The sequence below is a fragment of the Entelurus aequoreus genome, linkage group LG04, assembly GCF_033978785.1.
Source record: "Entelurus aequoreus isolate RoL-2023_Sb linkage group LG04, RoL_Eaeq_v1.1, whole genome shotgun sequence".
Taxonomy (NCBI): domain Eukaryota; kingdom Metazoa; phylum Chordata; class Actinopteri; order Syngnathiformes; family Syngnathidae; genus Entelurus; species Entelurus aequoreus.
In genome coordinates, this window is record NC_084734.1 from 67,737,878 (window position 1) to 67,762,100 (window position 24,223).

The following is a 24,223-nucleotide window of genomic DNA, read 5'->3' on the forward strand; positions in this document are numbered from 1 at the left end:
CAGTGACTGTGAATGTACAGAAATGGTCTCCCGCCGGGGTGCATTTCAATGTACTTTCATCAATAAGAACATGCAGAGTACGTCTGATGGAATACATTGTGGTCGTCTCCAAGCAATCAGTTCTTGTTTTGATTGGCAGCAGCAGTGTGTAGTTGTGGTTGTGCGTGTTGTCTGAGGTGATGTTTCGTTGGGCCGCAGGCAGCTGTCCACAGAGCAGGCCGTGCTGCAGCAGTCCCTCCAAAAGGAGTCCAAGGTGAACAAGCGTTTGTCCATGGAGAATGAAGAGCTGCTGTGGAAGCTCCACAACGGAGACGTGAGCAGCCCTAACAAGATGTCCCCCACTTCTACATCTCCTTCCCACTCCTTCAGCTTCCAATCACCCCGCAGTCCTGGCGCCTGTTTTTCCCCGCCTTTCTCGCCCAGATAACGGCGGCGTCTTTGAAGTCGGCCCTCTTGGCACTTCGGCGGGCGGAGACGGCTTCTTCAGATGACCCCCACCCACAGAGACACTGACTTTTAAAAAAAACGATGCACACGCACTTAATAAGAATGGCCACAATGTTCTCTGGCTGTCACATCTATTGAGGAGTTGGGGAAGTGAAAGGAATCTCAGGACTTGTTATGGAACACTATTTTTCTTTCTCGAGTTGTAACCACTGGTGGCTTGTACTCACACACTGCATGCGTAGGAACCCCGCACCGTTTCACTATTTTGTGCACGAGTGACCCTCTAATTGTTTGTGCTTCCATGTATGAATGCTATTTGCGGCAGGTGCAGAATCTCTTTAAGAATCTGCAGCCTCCAACTTTGTGGCCTTCCCCTTTTTTTTTGTTTTTTCAAGGGACCAATCTAAAGTCTTGTTAAAGTCCGCCGTGCTGAACCCCAAAACCCCTACACAGCTTTAAAGTCGGGGTCTTTCGGCAAGAAGGACTTTGCTACACCCCTAAAATCGAATTTGTGTGGAAATACTATTATTGGTGTCACTCTTTTTGAAATATGCAATAAATAAATAAATTTTAAACTTGCTATATGAGTTATCTGTGAGCGCTTATAAAATGTCAAGACTTTTATTGATAGAAGGCGTTACACTATTCTCGTGAAGTCCTGCAAGCTTACTGCAGAATGTTAAAACTCAGAAAGAAAGTGGAAAAAGCAGCACTAAAACCAAACATGTTCTGGGCCTGCGTAACACATTCCACATACGGAGCACATTAGGATGTCAGCCTGGCAAACTTTTAAAACAGATCCTGCTCTTTGTGGCTCGCTTCAAAGCTCCTTGCTTCTTTTCCTGCATCACACTTTTAACTCAAGAGGCGATGAGGAGCACAACACTGTTATCCTCTCCCCTTACTCAGCCCGTTTGGAATTGTTAACGTGTTCAACACGATATTCGGCAAAGTATAGCTTTATTATACAAGTTATGAATAGACCACCAAAAGCATAACAGGCTAGTCTGACGTGATGTCGGTTGTCACCAGCGTCTCGCCGTGTTGGTTCTTGGCTTTGCAGATGTACTTTCCAAAGTCGATGGTTTCCATGTCTTCCACGCTCAGCACGCTCTGGGTCATTCGTGTAGTTTGACCGCGTCCTCTGTTGACCAGCCTCCATGAAGTGTGGATGTGAACTGGACGCTGCCCCTGAACAAAGAGAGAACATTACCACAGATTGGTGCTGTAATACATAAACAGTGTCAGAGGAGTGCCGCCTTAATATTTACATTGGTGCATATAATTATTTGATATCCCGCTGGTAGTTTTTGGTATGATTAATTTAAAAGTGGAACAAAACCTGAAATAAGTATTTGATTCCCTACCAACTAGCAAAAATTGGACCACTACACTATTACAATATGTACTACTGTTTTTCAACAGTGATTTCAACCTACAAATTAAATGTTGCAGAATTTGTAATGATGTGACCGTTCGATTGGGGAAACAAATTGCTTTGTGTTCCTCTCACCTACAAATAGGTATGAGTGCCGAATTTCCTTTGTTACTATCGGCTACCGATTCATGTAAAATCAAACTGCCATATGTCAGTACCTTTTGTTGCACGCGATATGTCAGGTTGAAAACCCAACACCGGCTCAAGTATTTGGCCGGGAAACAAGCAGTCAAGCACTCCGAGCGGACTTAGCCGGACTGCCTCTAAGTAATGTTACAATTTGACATGCCAACAAAACAAGAAGGCGGTGCTCAAAAGTACAGTAAGGCTCCACTTTTTTAAAAGTGGTAGCTCGATGCTGATTTACATAACATTTACTATAGACATGCTAAGGAATAGCAATAGCAATTTGACATGGTGATTTAAACACCTCCAAATTTGGTAATAAAAACTAAAAGACATTTCGCAGTCATACAGCTGTTGTGTAATCAGTACAATACTTACTGTGTAAAAACTTTGTGGGACTTTACAAAAGAAAAGACTGACACATTCATCTTAGTAGCAAAGACTACTTCCTGGCTACGGCAACACGTCGTAGTCTACACTACTGCCATCTAACGCCTTGGAATTGCAACTGCAAGAAAGTATAGTACTTTTAAATGAGACACAGAAGTGTAAGAAAACAAAACAACTTGACAGTACAGCTCAGTTTTAGATGTTAAACTAGAAATATAAAAACACATTTACTTTTAAACAATTACCCCAACATACCCCAATTAACACATTTGAACACACATGCAGTGCATCTGGAAAATATTCCTATCACTTCACTTTTTCCACATGTTTGTTACAGCCTTCTACCGAAATGGATTAAATTCATTTGTATCCTTAAAATTCTACACACAACACCCCATAATGACAATGGGAAAAGTTTTGTTTTAAACATTTTGCTAATTTAGTAAAAATAAAAAAATGACATGTAGGCGATATAAGTATTCACAGCCTTTGCTCAATACTTTGTTTATGCACCTTTGGCAGCAATTACAGCCTCAAGTCTTTTTGAATAGGATGCCACGAGCTTGGCACACCTATCTTTGGGCAGGTTCGTCCATTCCTCTTTGCAGCACCTCTCAAGCTCCATCAGGTCGGATGGTAAGTGTTGGTTTTCATACAGGATGTCTCTGTACATTGCTGCATTCATCTTAGTCTAGTCGGAGAGGTGACCAAGAACCAGATGGTCACTCTGTCAGAGCTACATCATTCCTCTGTGGAGAGAGGAGAACCTTGCAGGACAACAATCTCTGCAGCAATCCACCAATCAGGCCTGTATAATATAGTGGCCAGACGGAAGCCATTCCTTATTAAAAACCACAATGCAGCCCGCCTGGAGTTTGCCAAAATGCACCTGAGAGACTCTCAGACCATTAAAAACAAAATTCTCTGGTCTGATGAGACAAAGATTGAAGTCTTTGGCCTGAATGCCAGGCGTCATGTTTGAAGGAAACCAGCTCATCACCAGACCAATACCATCCCTGCAGTGAAGCATGGTGGTGGCAGCATCATGATGTGGGATTGTTTTTCAGCGACAGGAACTGGGAGGCTCGTCGGGATATACGGAAAGATGAATGCAGCAATGTACAGAGACATCCTGTATGAAAACCAAGGCGTCTCATCCAATCTGATGGAGCTTGGGAGGTGCTGCAAAGAGGAATGGTAGAAACTGCCCAAAGATAAGTGTGGTAAGCTTGTGACATCCTATTCAAAAAGACTTGAGGCTGTAATTGCTGCCAAAGGTGCTTCAAAAAAGTATTGAGTAAAGGCCTTAAATACTTATATACATTGGATTTCTTCGTTACAAAACACTTCTCACATTATCATTATGGGGTATTGTTAGTGAGTCAGTCTGTTTCAGTTTATTTCGCACATGCAAACATACAATTACAATGTAATACACTACATATTTCCAGTTGTTTCATTACAGCATGAGATCCGAAAAGGAGTAGAAAGAAGCAGAGCTTATTTAACCCTACCACTTTTCGTATCATAGCAGTTTTATCCCATTTGTGTTCTCTAGCTGTAACAGAGCAGTGAATAAATACATGAGTAAATACATTAATATGGTCAACAAATATTCAATACATATTAGACATATGCACAATCATTAGAATTCTCATAATCAAATAGTAACTAAATAATTTATGGTTCACCTAGGACAGACCTGGGCAAATTAAGGCCCGGGGGCCACATGCGGGCCGTTAAGCTTTTCAATCTGGCCGGCCGGACATTCCCAAATCATTTTTTTTAGATCTTTGAAATGGAAAGTGTAGCTGCCATTATGATGTGCAGTGATGTTTTCTAATGACCGTAAGTCTTCAACTATACAAAGTCTTTCAATGGTTGGAATCTGTGTTTTTCCATGATATACTAGTTACTATGGTAATATAATGAGTTACTATGGTCATCTAATTAGTTACTATGGTAATCTAGGTCACAGCAGCTCAAACGAGGCACCAAGCAGTGTGGGTGGGAAGCGTTTCCACAGACGTGGAAGGAGATTTTCACAACAAAGTTCTAAAGCTTAGTGATATATCAGATACATCAGATTGTAGGTGGGTTTATTTGTACCCTTCGCGTTCATATTTCACTGTTTGTTGCATTTTTGTTGCGTTTCACTTGATTGTAAAATATGTCGATCAAAAGGTGGTGTGACATTCATATTTTGTCAATATTCAGTGTTTTATCGTTCATAGAAAAATATAAAATTCCATTACGTTTTTTGAGGCGGTCTGTCATAACGTTTTTAGCATTCAATCAGACATTATTGTGAGGTTTTGTATTAGTGTTCCTAAAAATAGATATACCGGCCCCCAGACACATTTTTTTCTCTAAATGTGGCCCCCGAGTCAAAATAATTGCCCAGGCCTGACCTAGGAGATGAATTAAATTGTATTTTGGTTCATCTTTTTGCTTTGTGAAAGCTTTTAGTTTGAACATTCTCTTAGACTAGTGGTTCTTAACCTTGTTGGAGGTACCGAACCCCACCAGTTTCATATGCGCATTCACCGAACCCTTCATTAGTGAAAAATGTAATGTTTTTTTCTTTATTTAATCTTAATTTATAAATATTAATCAGGAAATGATGTTATTATATTAAGTAAATACTAATAGATATATTTCACAAGCATAAAGTTACAGGAATGTACATGTGATCCCATGTTTACATCTCATTGTGCAACATGTGAATGTTTTAGTGGGAACTAAATGCGATATCTGAAATGGGTACAAATTATTTCCAAAGCAAAACCCCACCCAGACATACAATACTAGTACACAGCTCATCAAAAACATATTTATTGTTATTGTCATTATAAGTGGGCCAAAACACTTATATTAGAAAATAATCTCAGGGAAATGACTGCTGTCATTTGATTATAATAATAAACATTTAACTTGTTGTTTAGTCAGGTTTGGGACGGGTGTGCTGCTGGTGTGGCCATGGTGCATGTGCACGTCTGATGATGTCACATGTGCTCCACTGAATGCTCAGGCGTTTTGCGTTTGCTCACGCATATGGAAAATTAGAGGAACATTGTTTGGGGGTATCCATAATACGCCGATAGGGAGGAGGTTTTATTCACACGATGAGTCGGGTGTGTCTTCAACCTACGCGGCGGAGGCTCCGCCGAACCCCTGAGGCCGACTCACCGAACCCCGAGGGTTCGATCGAACCCAGGTGAAGAACCACTGTCTTAGACTGAATCAAAATATTACTTTGTTTGATTTATTTACTTAATCCATTCCATAATTTAATTCCACATACTGATATGCTAAATGTTTTAAGTATTGTACGTGCATACAGATGTTTTAAATTAGATTTTCCTCTAAGGTTACATTTCTCCTCTTTTTGTTGAGAAGAATTGTTGCACCTTCTTGTGTAGCAGATTGTTTGCTTTGTACATCATTTTAGCTGTTTGCAAATGCAGCAAGTCGTGTGTATAATTTGGAAGGCAAAAATCATTCTATTTTTAGAACAAGGCTGCAACATAAAATGTGGAAACAGTGAAGCGCTTTGAAAACTTCTTGGATGCGCTGTAAAAGTACCAAAAACGAATACCACTGAATACTGGTATTGATTCCCAGGTACGGGGAATCGGTCCTGTATCGATTGAAATGTGAAAGGTACCCATCCCTACCTGGCCTGGATAAGACCAGGTGAAGCTCACGTCCACGTCAGGCTCCCCTATCACACTGCAGGTCACGTTGACGTTGTCGCCTCCATTCACCAGCTTAGAAGAAGCCTTCAGGCTCACGAATGGCGGACTACTAGGAACTGTCAACAACATGAAGATTACAAAAAAAGTCACGTTCCTTCTTGCAACTCACCTCGACTCTACACTTTAGCACAATAAAGCCATCTTTACCCTCCACATAGAGCAGCTGGTATTTAGTGGAGATTTGTGGGGTTCCTTTGACCACCGCCTTGCAGTAGAACACCCCCTGGTACTCCAGGCTGGGTGTCTGCAGGACAAAACCCTCGGCAGGGTCGTAAGTCACCAAGGTCCCATTGGCAGCTATCTCCTCGGGGGGGACCTCTCTGTGCAGCGACACTGTGGCGTGCGGGGTGGTCACGCGACACGGCACATTGGCGGGCTTGTCCGGGCGCATGTAGACAATCTGGAAGTGGATGTCCGATGGGACAAAGAGGTTGTCCTTGTCTGATGAGAGAAATAAACGTGATTCTAACCATCGGATTAAATATGAGGACAATTTTTGTGTGTGTTTAAAATACCTGGGCCTGGAATACCAGGCGCAAATATTTCTCCATACAGCTTTACAGATGCCACATCTTAGTAAAGAAGTCTCATGCGACATATGGTGGTGTTGTAGTAAAGGTCATGCATATATACGCTTTGGTGCCAAGGCTAAAAGGTGCCGCGCCCCTTGCAGAAACACCAAGGCCTCCGCTCAGTAGTGCCCGTAAACGCAGGCACAAAAAGCTGGGCACTGTTTGTCGAATACATCGTTTCTGGGAGCAGATTCACCGGCGCCCAAAGGAGCATTCTGCCGGCTAGTGGACTAAGCCGCTGGCAGGGTGCGTGGCCCACCCTAGACGTCCGCCAACGACATACGGACATATGGCACAAAAACCATGTTTTGGGGGTCAACCGTTTACAAGAGGGGGTTCGTTACAGCCGACATCCCTTTTCTTCTCCTTGGTGTAGATTTGTCCCCGCGAAGGGACCTATTATGGTCTCTCCAGCTTGCTCTCTGAAAGCGACAAATACCAACAGCTTCTCGGTGGGTTCCCCAGTCTGACACAGCCCACTTTCTCGACCACCACAACTAAACATGGTCGAGCACCTTATCGAGACCAAAGGCCCCCCCATCCATGCTAGGTGCCCGACGGCTCAACCCGGAAAGGCTGGCGGCAGATAAGTCCGAATTCGCCAACATGAAACGCTTTGGTATCATCTGCCTTTTGGACAGACATGGGCATTGCCCATGGCTGGTGTCCATGCAGCGACTACTGCCGCCTCAATGATGCCACCACGCCCGCCCCCTTCCTCCTCATTATCCTCCTCTCTGGGAGGCACATGGTCAGGCCTGGGTTGACTCTTGTGTGGCGTGTCAGCGCACAAAAGTGCATCGCCACACCAAGGCCCCGTTGTAGCAGTTTGCTGTCCCCGAGATTCGGTTCGACCATGTTAACATCGACTTGGTGGGCCCACTTCCCCCTTCACAAAGTATCACCAACCTCCTCACAATAGTGGACAGGACGACCCTTAGGCCAGAAGTTGTTGCCCTCGCGTCAACATCGTCCACCGTCCGAATGTTCATCAGCATGTGGGTCGCGTGTTTCAGAAACTCCCTTGGACCTCTCCTTTGACCGGTGAGCACAGTTTACCTTGGAGATCTGGAACATGGTCATTGAGGGTCTGGGGTTCATGCTGCACTGCACCACCGCATACCACCCCCAGGCTAATGGTTTGTGTGAGCGATTCCACCGCTCCATGAAAGCTGCCCTGCGTGCCGGTTTGACTGAAGGCAACTGGGTGGACAAATAACAAGCTAGGCCCCAGGACCGCCCCCAAAGAAGACCTGCAGTCCTCGTCTGCTGAGCTTGTCTATGACCAGGTACTGCGAATTCCTGGGGATTTCATTCCGGACGCCAATACACCCTGGTCGGCGACTATGCAACGGTCTTCCCTGCTGGAAGCCACCAGAGCTTTAGCAAAAGTCCCCACGTCATAGTACGGCATGCTTGTTTTTCGGGTGCCCCCCAGCCTGCTCTCGGTGGATTTAGTCTTCATTCGTCACAACGCCCACCGCGGACTGTTGCACACCCCCACTCCACTCCCCCTTTTACGACGGGCCGTTTAAGGTCCTACAGCATTCGGATAAGGGCCTCGTCGTGGACATTGGGGGCAGACCTGAGACTGTTTCTATTGATAGGATTAAGCCGGCCCACATAGATGTTTCCAGGCTATTGAACTAGGCCCAGGCCCCACGCCGCGGCCATACCTCCTTGTCCCACCCCTCTCATCCGGTTGGGTTCCCCTCTGCCCTGTCAGCTCCATTGCCCCCCAGCCCTGGGGGCAGTGCAGCTGCACCCGCCACGGCCCTCAGCCCCTGCCGTCTATCCCCGTCAAGTGGATTTTGACTATGGGTGGATTCTGGGATGGCTATTGTAGTGGGTTTGCAAATTTTGCCCACAAAACTTTAGTTGTTGTTGGAGGGGTTCTGGTCGGACGGGTTTACAAAAGACACATTTACGGTGTTGTGAGTTATTGCCCTAAGAAGCCACATATGTATAGATACTACTCCATTACAGATTTTAAAACACAGGACGCCACCAGGGAGGCGTCCAGGTGGCATCTAGACTAGATACCTTACTTACAAAATGAACCCACAACTTCCCGGTTAGGGTAACATGTATGCTGACGTATCGTAGGTGCTCTGATAAAACTAAAGGAGGCGTACAGTACGTACAATCAGTACAGTATGTGTGTGCGGTCACCTGCAAAATAGATGTGGGAGGCGAACGCGTGGTCGTGGTCCTTTTCGCACTCACTACCGTCACACACGATCACATAGCAGCTGTACCTTCCGGTGTCGGCGGCAGACGGCGACGTCAGGATGAGCTGACCGTACTTGTCACTCTGTATGACGCTGCAGGTGTGAAACATTCAAGTAAAGCGACGCCATAAAAGCAAACCCAGCCCCTGCATCCCCCCTGCATCACCTGAGACGTGTGTCGTTGAACGTGTCCAGGTAGGAGGGGTAAGTCCAACCGATCTTACTGCCTTTGCAGCGCAGCTCCAGGTCGTTCCCAGGGGTCAGAACGGTACTCTGGCCCAGACGTAGGAAGCGCCCCTTTTCCAACACCTGGGTCAGCAGGGTGTGGCCTCTGCCGCCGCCTTCTTTCAGTTTTGGTTGACGCGCCTTCCCTCGTTTCCCTCCTGGCCTAATGCGGTTCTCTCCTGCATCCTTTCTTCTCTTGTTCGCTTGTTGGCTGGCACCTGCGAGGAGGACAATAGATCATAAATAAATAGTCATTGATTCATTTAATGAGCTGTTTGTAACTTGCTTAAAGTTACTTTTTTGGAACCAAAACATATCAAAAACGTTTTATATTAGGTTTAATTTCTGATATTTTCACTGTGTAGAAAAAAGTTAAAGTGGAACTAGAGATGTCCGATAATATCCGACTGCCGATATTATCGGCCGATAAATGTTTTAAAATGTAATATCAGAAATTATCGGTATCGGTTTCAAAAAGTAAAATGTATGACTTTTTAAAACGCCACTGTAAGAAGTGGTACACAGACATAGGGAGAAGTACGGTGCACCAATAAACCTTAAAGGCACTGCCTTTGCGTTCCAGCCCAATCACATAATATCTACAGCTTTTCACACACACACACACACAAGTGAATGCAATCATACTTGGTCAACAGCCATAAAAGTCACACTGAGGGTAGCCGTATAAAAAACTTTAACACTGTTACAAATATGCGCCACACTGTGAACCCACACCAAACAAGAATGACAAACACATTTCGGGACAACATCCGCACCGTAACACAACATAAATACAACAGAACAAATACCCAGAACCCCTTGCAGCACTAACTCTTCTGGGACGCTACAATATACACCCCCCCCCCCCCCCCGCTACCCCTACCCCCCTCCCACCTCAACCCCGCCCTCCCAACCCCGCCCACCTCAACCTCCTCATGCTCTCTCAGGGAGAGCATGTCCCAAATTCCAAGCTGCAGTTTTGAGGCATGTTGAAAAAAATAATGCACTTTGTGACTTCAATAATAAATATGGCAGTGCCATGTTGGCATTTTTTTCCATAACTTGAGTTGATTTATTTTGGAAAACCTTGTTACATTGTTTAATGCATCCAGCGGGGCATCACAACAAAATTAGGCATAATAAGGTGTTAATTCCACGACTGTATATATCGGTATCGGTTGATATCGGAATCGGTAATTAAGAGTTGGACAATATCGGAATATCGGATATCGGCAAAAAATCCATTATCGGTGGAACCTATTTTTGTTATTCCTAATCATTGCAGTTGCCTGACTGGTAAAGTTAGAGAGTTTTGAGATTTCAAACTGAGTGCACCACAGGGCTAGTGACAATGTGTGTGCATGAGTATGTATGTAAGCAGGGTGGCTGCATATACAGTTCATCGAGCTGATGTTTTTTTGACTTTATTAAATACAAAGTTGGTCCATCACCCCCTTATGTTTTTTTGATATACAGTACTGTATAGCACGTTATATCGTGTTCAAATTGTACAAACATTTACTAAAATACAGACATTTGTCAAGGCTGGAACTCATTATTCATGTTTATGTTTACATTGTTTCTTATTGAATTTACTCTAATATTTGAACTTTTCTATTTATGGACTGTGTTCAAAAATCAATTAAGACCCAAAACTAGGTATCTAGATATATATCAAGGAATATTTTTGCCTGTTCTGGATTATTAAAAATACATTATATAGTGTCTATATAAGTGTTTTTAGTAACAACACTGATAACAATAAAGTAACTATTCTGTGAATTCTCTCCTCTTTAAGTTTGTTTTTTCCTGGACAAGGATTGAACCCACATTTTCTGCCTCATAACAACTTGCTAAACTGCCAGAGATTTATGGAAAATGGATTTGTCATTATTAATATAACTTATAGGTGGGTTTGATAGGGCGCTTTAAAAAAAAAGTTTGATTCAATTGATTGATAATGCTACAAAAGCATATGTTTGGAAAAAGTGTATGATCTAACTCACCAGTTTGTTCTCCTTTTTTCTTTTTTTTTCACAAATCTCTCTCTCTCCTGATCATGTGCAACAGGCGCATGCATGTCTGTGTGTGGGCACCCTAACCTCGGTGGTCCCTGGACTTCAGCCCAGGTAAGCCCGTGCATTAAAGCGCCCTGTTGATGCCACAGCTGGGGCTGTTTGATCTGGCCCTCAGGACTTGGTCATGGCTCCACTTCAGTCTTAGCAGGCTAGAGTCTCCACCTTCCTCCACAGAATAGGTTGGATGGGCTTGATAACAGCTCAGCCCAGTACAGTTTGTACAGTAGATATATCAGGTTCTCAACACTATTTCGATTTAACAAAACATGTCCGTTACAAAAAGTAATGGAAGACCATTTATCGAAGGCAGGACTCCCCAAACTTCTTGACCCGGAGGCCAGATTGGGTTAAAAAAATGTTATATGTGTATATACTGTATACAGTCGTGGTCAAAAGTTTACATACACTTGTAAAGAACATAATGTCATGGCTGTCTTGAGTTTCCAATAATTTCTACAACTCTTTTTTTTTTTGTGAAAGAGTGATTGGAGTACATGGATTCGGACTCTGACATGGACTTGTTTCTTCAGCATTGTCCACATGTTCTCAATGGGGTTTAAGACAGGACTTTGGGAAGGCCATTCTAAAACCTTAATTCTAGCCTGACCTACCCATTCCTTTACCACCTTTGACGTGTGTTTGGGGTCATTGTCCTGTTGGAACACCCAACTGCGCCCAAAACCCAACCTCCAGGCTGAAGAATTTGGAGGTGATCCTCCTTTTTTATTGTCCCATTTACTCTCTGTAAAGCACCAGTTCCATTGGCAGCAAAAAAGGCCCAGAGCATAATACTACCACCACCATGCTTGACGGTAGGCATGGTGTTCCTCGGATTAAAGGCCTCACCTTTTCTCCTCCAAACATATTGCTGGGTATTGTGGCCAAACAGCTACATTTTTGTTTCATTTGACCACAGAACTTTCTTCCAGAAGGCCTTATCTTTGTCCATGTGATCAGCAGTAAACTTTAGACGGGCCTTAAGGTGTCGTTTCTGGAGCAAGGGCTTCCTTCTTGCATGGTAGCCTCTCAGTCCATGGCGATGCAAAACACGCTTGACTGTGGACACTGTGACACCTGTGTTCCAGCAGCTTCCAATTCATTACAGACCGGCTTTTTGGTGGTTCTCGGTTGACTCTTGATAATCCTGACCAATTTTCTCTCAGCAGCAGGTGATAGCTTGCGTTTTCTTTCTGATCGTGGCAGTGACAAAACTGTGCCATGCACTTTATACTTCCGAACAATTGTCTGCACAGTTGCTCTTGGGACCTTTAAGCTGCTTTGAAATGGCTCCGAGTGACTTTCCTGACTTGTTCAAGTCAATGATTCGTTTTTTCAGATCAGTGCTGAGTTCCTTTGACTATCCCATTGTCGCGTTTGTAACCGAGTCTAATGACTGCATCACATGAGCCCTATTTAAATGGGCTCAGACAAGTCAACAGGTGTCGTCTGTCGTGTGTATATATATATATATATATATATATATATATATATACACTACCGTTCAAAAGTTTGGGGTCACTTTGAATTGTCCTTATTTTCAATGAAGATAACTTTAAACTAGTCTTAACTTTAAAGAAGTACACTCTATACATTGCTAATGTGGTAAATGACTATTCTAGCTGCAAATTTCTGGTTTTTGGTGCAATATCTACATAGGTGTATAGAGGCCCATTTCCAGCAACTATCACTCCAGTGTTCTAATGGTACAATGTGTTTGCTCATTGTCTCAGAAGGCTAATTGATGATTAGAAAACCCTTGTGCAATCATGTTCACACATCTGAAAACAGTTTAGCTCGTTACAGAAGCTACAGAACTGACCTTCCTTTGAGCAGATTGAGTTTCTGGAGCATCACATTTGTGGGGTCAATTAAACGCTCAAAATGGCCAGAAAAAGAGAACTTTCATCTGAAACTCGACAGTCTATTCTTGTTCTTAGAAATTAAGGCTATTCCACAAAATTGTTTGGGTGACCCCAAACTTTTGAACGGTAGTGTGTATATATATATATATATATATATATATATATATATATATATATATATATATATATATATATATATATATATATATATATACAGTATATATCAGTGGCGTGCGGTGACGTTCATGTCAGGTGAGGCACTGACTTTATCACAGTCAGATTTACAAACATATGAACCCTAAAGAGTATCTTACTCACAATTTGATTGGCAGCAGTTAACGGGTTATGTTTAAAAGCTCATACCAGCATTCTTCCCTGCTTGGCACTCAGCATCAAGGGTTGAAATTGGGGGTTAAATCACCAAAAATTATTCCCAGGCACAGCGCCGCTGCTGCCCACTGCTCCCCTCACCTCCCAGGGGGTGAACAAGGGGATGGGTCAAATGCAGAGGACAAATTTCACCACACCTAGTGTGTGTGTGACAATCATTGGTACTGTAGCCGAGTGTCCTGGGTTCGCCTATACAATGTACTTATATAATAAAATAATAAACGGGAGACATTAGAGCAGGTTCGGTAGCCACCGCCTCTTTAATCTTATTCTTCACACCTCCTTCCACAACAACACACACCCTACGTCACAGCCCTACGGCAACTCTGGAGGGATAAAACTCCTCCTCCTTACCTAACACACTCAGGTAACTTGGAACATCCTGAACAGTTTGTTACATACGTCCCCCCCTCAATTAGAAACGTCCCCGTTTCGACACAAACAAAATAGGTAACAACCAAAGGGGAAATAGAGCAGAGAAAATAAAAAAAAATTCACAGTCTTAAATGCACGAATAACAACTCAACAATATTTTTATCTGATCAACAGTATTGCAAAGGCTAGAACACTGGCCCCTCAAAACATGCAAAAATCTTGCAGATGCGAAGGAGGTCGCACCACTCGCCCCCTGCGAGATAATCCGGGCCTAAGCCCCAAAGAATCCCCCCACAGTCCATTGTCCAGCTCCCCGCACTGTGGGACCTGGGGAGGTGGTGAAACCTCCACAGTAGGGAAGCTCCCAAGTGGGAAGGGAGAGGAAGGCACCTCCTGCGCCTGCAAAGGCAACGTGCACGGCTTCAATCTGTCATGATGCACTACTTGGGCTCGCTCCATCAAGTCCAGAGGGTCGATGATGCGGTATGTCAAGCCCGCTTCCCCTCCAGAGACCAGCACCTGCATCACTCGGTACGGGCCCTTCCAGTGCGGCGCCAACTTAGTACGGCTTTCAGTGGGGTTATTCAGCCACACCAACGCGCCCTCTTTGTGGGCCCGATGACAGCACTTATCATCATAATACATTTTCTGTCTCTCATGAGCCTCCACTGAATTAAGCCTGGCTGCACTGAAGGCCGACTCCAGCCGTTCAGCCGTAGCTGAAACATAGTCCGTCAGGATGCCAGAGCCCCGGGAGTCCAGGACACTAGAGGGCAGCAGTGTCTCTGCAGGAACCCGGGCCTCACGCCCGTGCATGAGGTAAAAGGGAGTGAACCGGGTGCTGGCGTGTTTGGATGTGTTGTATGCAAAGGTGACCTGCCTCATATACGTGTCCCACTCACCCCCGTGAGAAATCAACATTTTAGCTAACTGGTCAATCAAAGTCCGATTATGACGCTCCACCATGCCATCAGACTTGGGGTTATAGGCAGTGGTGCGTGTTTTTTTTATTCCAAGCAACTGACACAGTCTCTGGATGACTTCCGCTTCAAACTGGCGACCCTGATCGCTATGCAGGATCTCGGGGACCCCATGCACCAACACATAGTCCTCAAACAGGCAGCGAGCGACAGTGTGAGCTGTTTGGTTGGGCAGTGCATACAATGTAACAAACTTAGTGAAGTAGTCCTCCACCACAAGAACATATCTGTTCCCCCGGGACGTTAAGGGCAACTCCAGAATGTCCATGGCCACCCTTTGGAGGGGGCGACGAACCTGGAAACCCCCCATTGGAGCCCTTGGCCCGGGGACTGGGCGCCGGCGGGTCTGACACGCTCTGCACTGCTCACACCACCGTCTGATGTCTCTCAGCATGAAGGGCCAGTAGTAAGATTGCCGGGCCCTTTCCCACACACGTTCCGCGGAAAAATGGGCAGCGGCTGGCCCCCCATGTAACTGTTGTAGAAGCTCCGGCACCATGGAGGCGGGAACCACAACTTGAATTTGCGGCTCTCCCACGGTCGCAGGCGGTAATGTACGACACAACAACCCCTCCTTAACCGACAGTCGGGGAAACTCAGTCCATAAATTCCTTACACCGGCGGAAGACCCGCGGGGGAGTACGCGAGGCCGAAGGGGAACGCCCCGTTCCAGCCAAGCCAGCACTGTACAAATGTCTGTGTCCTGACGCTGTAGTGACTGCAGCTCTCCCTCAGCACCACAGAGAGAATATTGAGAGGCCATGTCTGCCTCTTCTACGTCAGCGGACGGACAGCCATCCAATGCCCCCACGGAAGCCACAGTGGGCAGTCCTGCTGTTGTAGTGCCTAGCTCTACGGGATCAGGGGTCACCGGCCGACGGGACAGTGCGTCAGCGTTTTTATGGCGGGAGCCGTCTTTGTGCACCATAGTCCAGTCGAACGGATCCAGCTCCAGCACCCACCTGCTTCTTCGTCCGGTGGGGTCATTATCAATAGCCATGTGTCTGAGACCCAACAGAGGGCGATGATCAGTGATGATGGAGAACGCCGACATCCCCACATAATGCTTGAACTCACGCACCGCCCACACTACAGCCCATAGTTCTCTGTCAAACGTAGACCACCTTTTCTGTATGTGTGTGAGGGCCTGGCTGGCGTAGGCTACTACTCTCTCCAGACCACCATCCTCCTGGGCCAGCACTGCTCCAACAGCGTCTTTAGAAGCGTCTGTGTACACTTTAAAAGGAAGTGAAAAGTTAGGCAGTGTAACAACTGGTGATGAAGTGAGTACTTGCTTGAGATGAGTGAAAGCAGCATCGCAGTCAGCTGACCATTCAAAAGGCACATTTTTCCCTGCCAGGTGATTCAGTGGCGCAGCATGTTGTGAGAAATCACGCACAAATCTCCTATAATAGGAGCACAGGCCCACAAAGGCCCTGACCTCTGAGGGGGTACGGGGGGTTGGCCATGTTCTCACCTTATCCGTGTTTCTTGGGTCGGGCAGGAGACCACATCTAGAGACTACATGGCCGAGAAATACCACGTGGTCCCGGGCAAAGTGACACTTTCGGGGATTTAGCTTTAGACCCGCTAACCGAATTCTGGACAGGACTTCCTCCAAGTGTACGAGGTGGTCCTCGAATGTACGGCTATAAATTAATATATCGTCCAAGTACACCATACAAATGTGCCAAGGCAGACCCCTCAAGATGAGCTCCATCATGCGCTGAAAGGTGGCCGGAGAGTTAGTCAGACCCATAGGCATGGCCCGCCACTGATACAAGCCTCTGCCGGTAGTGAACGCTGTTTTCTCTCTGTCCTCCTCAGCTACCTCGACCTGCCAGTAGCCGTTTGAAAAGTCAAGTGTGCTGAACCAGACTGAACCAGCTAGTGCGTCCAGGCTATCATCAACTCGGGGGAGGGGGTGTGAGTCTTTAATTGTCACTGCATTGAGCCGACGATAGTCGATGCAGAACCTCCATTGTCCCCCTTTCTTCCTCACCAGCACCACAGGGGATGCCCAGGGACTGCAGCTCTCTTCCACCACTCCATCAGCCAGCAACTCAGCCACCTGACGTTCAATCTCTGCGCGTTTTTCAGGAGATGCACGGTAAGCGCGTTGCTTGATGGGGTGGTGGTTTCCAGTTCGGATTTGATGTTTGACTTGGGTGCACTTGCCCGTGTTTTTCCCTGACACGTTAAACACATCCATAAACTCCTGTAGCAGTCCAGCCAGCTCAGCTCTTTGCTCCCCGGAGATAGGCGACTCCTCCAAGGAGATAAGACCTGCAGGAGCTGTCTGGGTGGCTGTATTACAGATAGGGGCACATGGGGGTATTAAAATGTCACTTTCTGCCACCGGGTAAAATTCCCCCAGGTGCAGCCCCCGCTTAAGTTCCACAGCCTCCCCTGTAGGATTGAGGATGCGGACCAGAGTCACCCCGCCCCTCACAGTGTTCACTGAATGGGCCACTACTAGTCCTGTTGTTTCCGGAATGTTAGGCTCCAGATAACCCTCAAAGTTTGTGATAAGTCGGCCCGTCCCCGCAGGCGAGAGAATGTCCACCGGCACTAAAGTCTCGCTTAACGGGGGAATTATCCTGACATCAGCCAGAGACACATTACAACATTGTGGGATTAATTCCTGATCCCAGAGCAGGGGAACAGTAACATCCCATAATTGTAAAACACCCCTTCTTAAGTCCAGCAATGCACGATTCCTGCTTAGAAAATCCAGTCCGAGCAGGACACACTGGGTGGATTCTCTCAGTACATAGAAGGTGTGCTGCCAGCATGTAGGGCCCAAACGGAAGGTGACTTCAATAGTACCCAGTGTATCCAGCATCTGTCCATTCACTGCACGGGTATCAACATAGTTCTTTTTCAGGGGTCTGTTTCTCAGTGCCGGGACTGACATGCGGAAATCAGCACTAATTAGTGACACAGTGGCCCCTGAATCGACTAACATGGAAACCTCTGTACCTTCAACCACACCCCTTACAAAAGAAGTTGGGTGGTTATTACCTTCCATGCTAGTAGCGTCATTGGAAAAGTCTTGGCATAAGGGGCCCTCAGTCCGAGTGGCTGGTGTTTGGGGCACAACACCAGCTACTGACCGTTTCCCTGATGGTTGACGTCCGTGTTCCGCTCCTGCGGCAGAAAATGCACGCCGCGTCTCCTGGGCTCCTCTTCACGTCGGGCGCGCCAGCCTGGACTAGGGCTCCTGCCTCCCGGCAGCCTAGTGGCGGGGGGGACTCCCGGGGGGTCCGAGCGATAACCCCGTGACGGGAAGCCCCCGTGGGACGGGAACTGGTCCCGATCGGGGGAGCGGCCACGGTGTCCCTCTCTGTTGAATCTCAGCTGGCATCCTCTCTCTCCGCAGTTACAGCTACAGTGTCCCCCCGAAGACGAACGGGGCCTCTGTCCCCTCATGTCCATGCTGCGCGCTTTCAGTCTCTGATTTTCCTCATACATGTCTTTTATTTCCACTTTCATGGTATACATCTCCTCTGTTAATTTCTCAACGGCTCTCTGGAGGCTGTCAGACGCCGACACAGACTGCACCGAGGGGCCCACTGCAGTGTAGGTACCCAGGCAGTCTCTCTGAAGAGCCACTCTGGCATTCTCACATCGCTCCGCTACTTGCAGAGCCTCCTCCAGGTCCGTCGCTCCCAGCTCGAGACACTTGGCTTTCAACGCCGGGTCCAGACCGGCCAGAAAGCGCCGAAACTTCTCCTCTCTCTGTGCGATGGCTCCATAATCCGTGAACGCCTCCGTGACCAGCCGGCTCACGTCTGCAGCAAACACCTCCAAGCTCTCCCCCGGAGCACGCACCCGAGCCGATAGGCTGGCCCGGAAGCGGTCCATTAATTGTCTCTGTCCAAAAGCTGCCCCCAGTCTCTCTTTAACCGCAGCATAGTCTGATTTAGTCCCATCCGGAAGACTGTCCCACAGCAGAAAAGCTGACTTACTGAGACGAGTCGGGAGAATCCTCACCAGCTCCTCATTGCAGCTGGAGCCGGCTCCCGCCGTCGCGCTAACGGCTACTTCCAACTGCCTCGCCCAGCTGAGAAAACTTTGGCTACCGTCGCCGGTGAAGGGCGCGGGTAAGTCCACTTTGACATTCATGCCGTGTGAGTGTCTGTCAAACAGCGCCTTGCCGGGCTTAAAAGGGTCTTCGTCACCACACCACATGTCCGCAAAATAGACGGGAAGCTTAGCAGCTAACTATACACGTGCAACTTAACTGAAAAAAAAAACCTCACGAGTCCCGTATAACACTTTTTTATTTTTTTTTTTCACACACAGCGGTTAAAATCCCACCGCTGCCACCAATGTAGCCGAGTGTCCTGGGTTCGCCTATACAATGTACTTATATAATAAAATAATAAACGGGAGACATTAGAGCAGGTTCGGTAGCCACCGCCTCTTTAATCTTATTCTTCACACCTCCTTCCACAACAACACACACCCTACGTCACAGCCCTACGGCAACTCTGGAGGGATAAAACTCCTCCTCCTTACCTAACACACTCAGGTAACTTGGAACATCCTGAACAGTTTGTTACAGTACTTTAACCTAACTTTAACTTTACACTTACAAACTGTAGCACACAATAAAGCACATTTAATAAAAAAAAACGTTATTATGGTCTTACCTTTACTTATAAATGCGGGAGCGTTGTGAATGTATGAAATCCGCGCTGCATTCTGCAGGTGTACCTAATGTTGTGTCCCTGTTCACGGCTCCTCCGGCGCGCCGCGCGAGCATTGTTGTTTTTGCACTTTTCGGCTTCTTGTTAAGTGACTTTTTTTGGTTGGATTCCGTCTTGCACGTGGAGGGTTTGGGTGTGGGCTTTGGTTGGTGTGGCGTTCCCGTCGGGCGGTGCATTCTGCGGCGGGAGTGTTAACCGGCACCAGGAGGCGGGGTTATGAGACGAGCCTCACACAGTGTGTCTTGGCAGCAGTTTTATCATCGCTCAGCACTAAAAATATGTTACACACATACAGTTGTTGACAAAATACACTGTACATTATATACCTCAGCTAACTAAACTATGGGAATGTATAATATAATTCATATAGCAATACGGTCTCACTGCACAGCAGGCCAGCAGTTAGCCGAGTCATTGCGCACAATCCATGTTGAGGCACAACGCAGTGACGTGCCTCAACTGGCTGCTGACACCGCACCGTCTCTTCTCAGTATTTGAACGGCAAATGTGAATATAAAAATAAAAATAATCTAAAACTGGTGAAGTTAAATGGAAAATAACTTTAGTATAATCACTGGATACATATAACAATTTAATGTTTTTGTTTTTCTTTTTACTTTTTTTTTCTTTCCATGATGGCAGGTGAGGCCGTGCCTCTAGTGACTGCACGCCACTGGTATATATATATATATATATACACACACACACGCACACATGTATATACATATACATTTATACATATATAGAGTTAATATTTTTGTAACAGCCTAAATATGAGTAACACAATCATCTTTATTGTTAATTAGCACATGGTATATATACACAAGCATAACGTTTATGTGTGTGTGTGTGTGTGTGTGTGTGTGTGTGTGTGTGTGTGTGTGTGTGTGTGTGTGTGTGTGTGTGTGTGTGTGTGTGTGTGTGTGTGTGTGTGTGTGTGTGTGTGTGTGTGTGTGTGTGTGTGTGTGTGTGTGTGTGTGAATTTATGTATTTGTATACCGTATTTCCTTGAATTGGCGCAGGGAATATAGTATTCGCACGTCTAGAATTACTGCCGGGTCAAAGTCGTTTCTCAAAATAATTAACGCATGCTTGGCCTTATCGCCGGTTTATTATTGAAGCTGGATCAAATTCGTTTCGCAAAATATTAATTTTATTATCGCATGTCTATAATTTTCGCCGGCCGGGTCAAACTCGTTTCGCAAAATATTTAGCATATGGCTAGAACATCCACCAGGTCAAATTCGTTACGTCACGAGTGACGCATCTGTCCTCATTTTCAAAATGGAGGAAGCTGCTTTCAGTAGTTTACAATCGCACAAAGGAAAAAAGATAAAGAGCTTTTCAGTAGGATTTAAGGTCCAAGCTATTGAATACTGGTACAGTATGCTAAAGAGAACAGTAAGCAGCTATGTTTTATTAATATACCGTAGCTGCGTGTGTGAAATACTGTATAAGTCATTAAATGACTCCCGCCTCCTGGTGGTAGAGGGCGCTGTCGCGCTAGTGATCCTTCTTGCGACTTCCGGTACTGCAGAAGAAGTGAACACATGCAGCAAGAGATTTTTTTTCTTCCTTTTAACAAGGAGGATTACATACCGGTATCTAAAATAAAACAGTTTTCTAAACTGGACTTTCAATCGAAGCAGGAGGTAATAATTAAAGGAATATCTCCATCGAAACAGAGACTTTTAAAACTGAAGAAAGAAAATAAGGAATACTTTTATGAACAAGTTATCGATGCTTTTGGTCAGAAGGAGCTGCAAATGGACTCCATTTATAAGTACAGGTAAGACCATAATAACGTTTTTTTAATTAAATGTGCTTTTCATGATGGTATGCTTACATCACACTCAAAGCGCACGCCTAAATTTTATGGATTCCTTTTGGTAAACGCCGGAGTGAGAAGAGGTTTTAAAATAATTACCGCATGCACGGCCATCCCGCCGGTTTCCGGTAAACGCAGGAGTGACAGGAGGTTTTAAATTAATTAACGCCCCTGCGGCTATTCAAGGAAATACGGTATACTGTATATATATATAATATGTTTACTTTGTTACTGTCGATTTTTGCATCAATCCTCCCACCCCTGTTTACATTCAAAATGTATAGCTTAGCAGTTCGCATGGCTCATTGTACCATTAAGTACCAGGGGCGTCAAATTAGTTTTTACTGAGGGCCACATTGCAATTATGGTTCCACTCAGAGGCGGGCCACTTAAAAGATGTGGCGAGCCGCGTTAAATGACTTGGACATATGCGTACTACACACATTCGGTCCTACGTGAAGTGTAGCATGTTTAGCTATCGTCCTCCAGTGATAATGCTACTTGTTATGAAACATGGTTTATTTGCCACCCTGGAGGCGTGGATTTGTTGGCCGCTATCTCTCTGACGAGGACACTATGTTGCATGGAAGACCTGCTGTTAAATTTGCGAGACACAGCTAAAATGTGGCATCGACATGAATTATCACGATATGACGATAATATTGAAATCTCTATCGTCAACCAAATGTATATCATTTATATCAAATATTGTCTGTTTCGCGCAATTGTGAAGCAGTCATTTTAACAGAATGTCCGTTCTGCTGTGGAAGGCTCTTTTTTTTTTTGTTTCCAGCAGCTGTAATAACATCTGAGCAGGAAGTGCGCAATCTCTCTGTCTTCTGCAGAAACATGTGCACATGTGGCCATCCAGCTTCTCTCAGCAAGCACCGAACAAACCAAACCAGGAGAAAAAACCTTTTACAATCCCGGGAATTTTGTTGTTTTATTATTCGATGAAGAATGACTGAGAGCTGCCAAGAAAACGGTGGCCTAATAAAAAGCGGCTGCAGCAGACAAAGCACAAACACAAGGTCGCTCTGCAGAAACACTTTGCAAAAAGTGAACTGCCTTTATGACTCTGATGACCCAATTTTCTGCTTTGGGTGACAGTTGAGTCGTGATAAGTAAAATATTGCACGGAAAGTTAAATTGCAATAAGCCAACAATTGCAACAGACTCACCCAGTTGGAGCTCCATCCAAAACAGCGCCAAGCAAAGCACAAGGCAGAGCTTCATGGTGTGATGGGTGTTAGGTCCAAAGGCCGTGACGGGGGAACTGAGCTCTCAGGCAGCTTTTAAAGGGAAACCGGGTCAAAGTCGGAGCTTTGCCGGAACTCTGCAGGCTCCAGCTGTGCTCTTTAGCTTTCCAGCTCCATCCCTCTGACAGACTGGGAGGAAAGAGAAACTACTTCCTCTCTATGCTCAAGTCTGCTCAGCCAAATATGTCATTTAGCGCCCTCTCCTGGACAAAGCATTATTTTATACAACGGCCACGTTCCACCGATTCGGTGCCAGTTGCAACTCTAAGAAATAACTCTAAAATGAATATATTTTTTACCAAGCAAAGTGTTCTGCATATTGATAAAATCCCTTTTTTTTTTTAAAATACAATACAAAGGTTCATTCAAACTACATTGAAGAAACTAACATTTGTTGTCTGTCCCCGTTTTCAAAAATTGGACATAACCATAAAATATCATAGTGCAAAACTCAATTTATGTGGCCCGCGAAAGCTTAGAAGTAATAAGACACTTCATCTGTCTTGCTAAATGCGTTTCAATTTTGACTGAAAAAAAATGGTAATGCATGGAGCTGCAATTCTTTTTAACTGAATATTGTTTCATTATTTGCTGTAACAAGCTTGTGATCAATGTAACCATTTTTGAAGTCAAGCCTATATTATCTGATTGTTTGTTGGAGAAAACAATCTAATGATACTATTATAATTATATGGTTATACTATATACATTAGGAAGGGGAGTCATCTGGCCCCATTCGTCGCGGTTTACCTGACACATGAAACGTGACGAATTGGGGGAGGGGGGATTGCATTCTCCACTTTAGCAGTAGACTGTTGAATATTTTAGAACTTTGACTACAGCGTCAGTTGCTATCTATAATGGCGCTTTCCATCATATTCAGCAGACTGCTTTACCGAATGTACTAAGCTTCGCCATAGCTTCCCATGCTATCGGCATGGTAAATAAATAATTGTCTTACCTGCACACTGCCTCCAGAGTTCTGTCTGCATCTTGGGGAAACGATCCGGGCATTAGCATGCGACCCCACCGTGACATTGATTTGATTTGATACAGCATCAGAGACGTATAAGCAGCATTTTTGAGTGCTTGTCACGTTACTATCCGAGGATATGGCCTCGCCAAAATGGCAATATGTCAGGTATACACAACATTTTGATATCGATCCAATAGCAAGTATGTACAGAACCATTATTGCCATCATGGATACCAAGACAGGTAACAATCCTTTTTCAAGAGTAGTCAATGATTTTGTGATTGTTTTTGTCAGAAAAATTGTATGTAAATTATCAAAAAACTTTCCGTTTTCTGAGTTCCCAATGAACAGACAAGAGGCTGTCTTTGTTGCACCAAGCTAAAGGCTTGGAAAATTCCATTGTGTACGATGGGAGGAGACGGGAAGGGGTTATCTATTGTCATCGAAGACCTGCTCAAGCTGAATCCAGGACTAGCCCAAGCCCGAGGCATCTTTTTCTTTTGTGTTAATGTGACCGAAAACAAAGTTTTTTTTACATACTCCCCATTCCTTTACAAACAGCTGTTGTTATGT

The 24,223-nt window shown here is 45.3% G+C and overlaps 3 protein-coding genes across 8 annotated transcripts in view; 1 reads left to right on the forward strand and 2 right to left on the reverse strand.

Annotated features, from left to right (window-relative positions):
* The window catches only part of mtus1a (microtubule associated tumor suppressor 1a), a 46,443-nt gene extending 45,416 nt beyond the window's left edge, over nt 1-1,027 (forward strand). For all 6 annotated transcript variants that reach the window (XM_062045547.1, XM_062045545.1, XM_062045550.1 and 3 more), the window contains one exon: nt 199-1,027. In XM_062045547.1, coding sequence (XP_061901531.1) covers nt 199-427 — 229 coding nt within the window. In that variant the 3' untranslated portion in view covers nt 428-1,027. The remainder of the gene's footprint in view (nt 1-198) is intronic.
* Nucleotides 1-24,223, reverse strand: part of slc7a2 (solute carrier family 7 member 2) — a 396,413-nt gene that overhangs the window by 329,689 nt on the left and 42,501 nt on the right. The window lies entirely within an intron of this gene.
* pdgfrl (platelet-derived growth factor receptor-like) lies at nt 348-22,815 on the reverse strand. The gene is made up of 6 exons (XM_062045551.1): nt 22,597-22,815; nt 9,129-9,405; nt 8,904-9,055; nt 6,307-6,600; nt 6,079-6,215; nt 348-1,638 (listed from the first exon to the last, which is right to left on the reverse strand). Exons 1-6 carry the CDS (start codon nt 22,649-22,651, stop codon nt 1,450-1,452), a joined length of 1,104 nt encoding a protein of 367 aa, XP_061901535.1. The 5' UTR covers nt 22,652-22,815; the 3' UTR covers nt 348-1,449.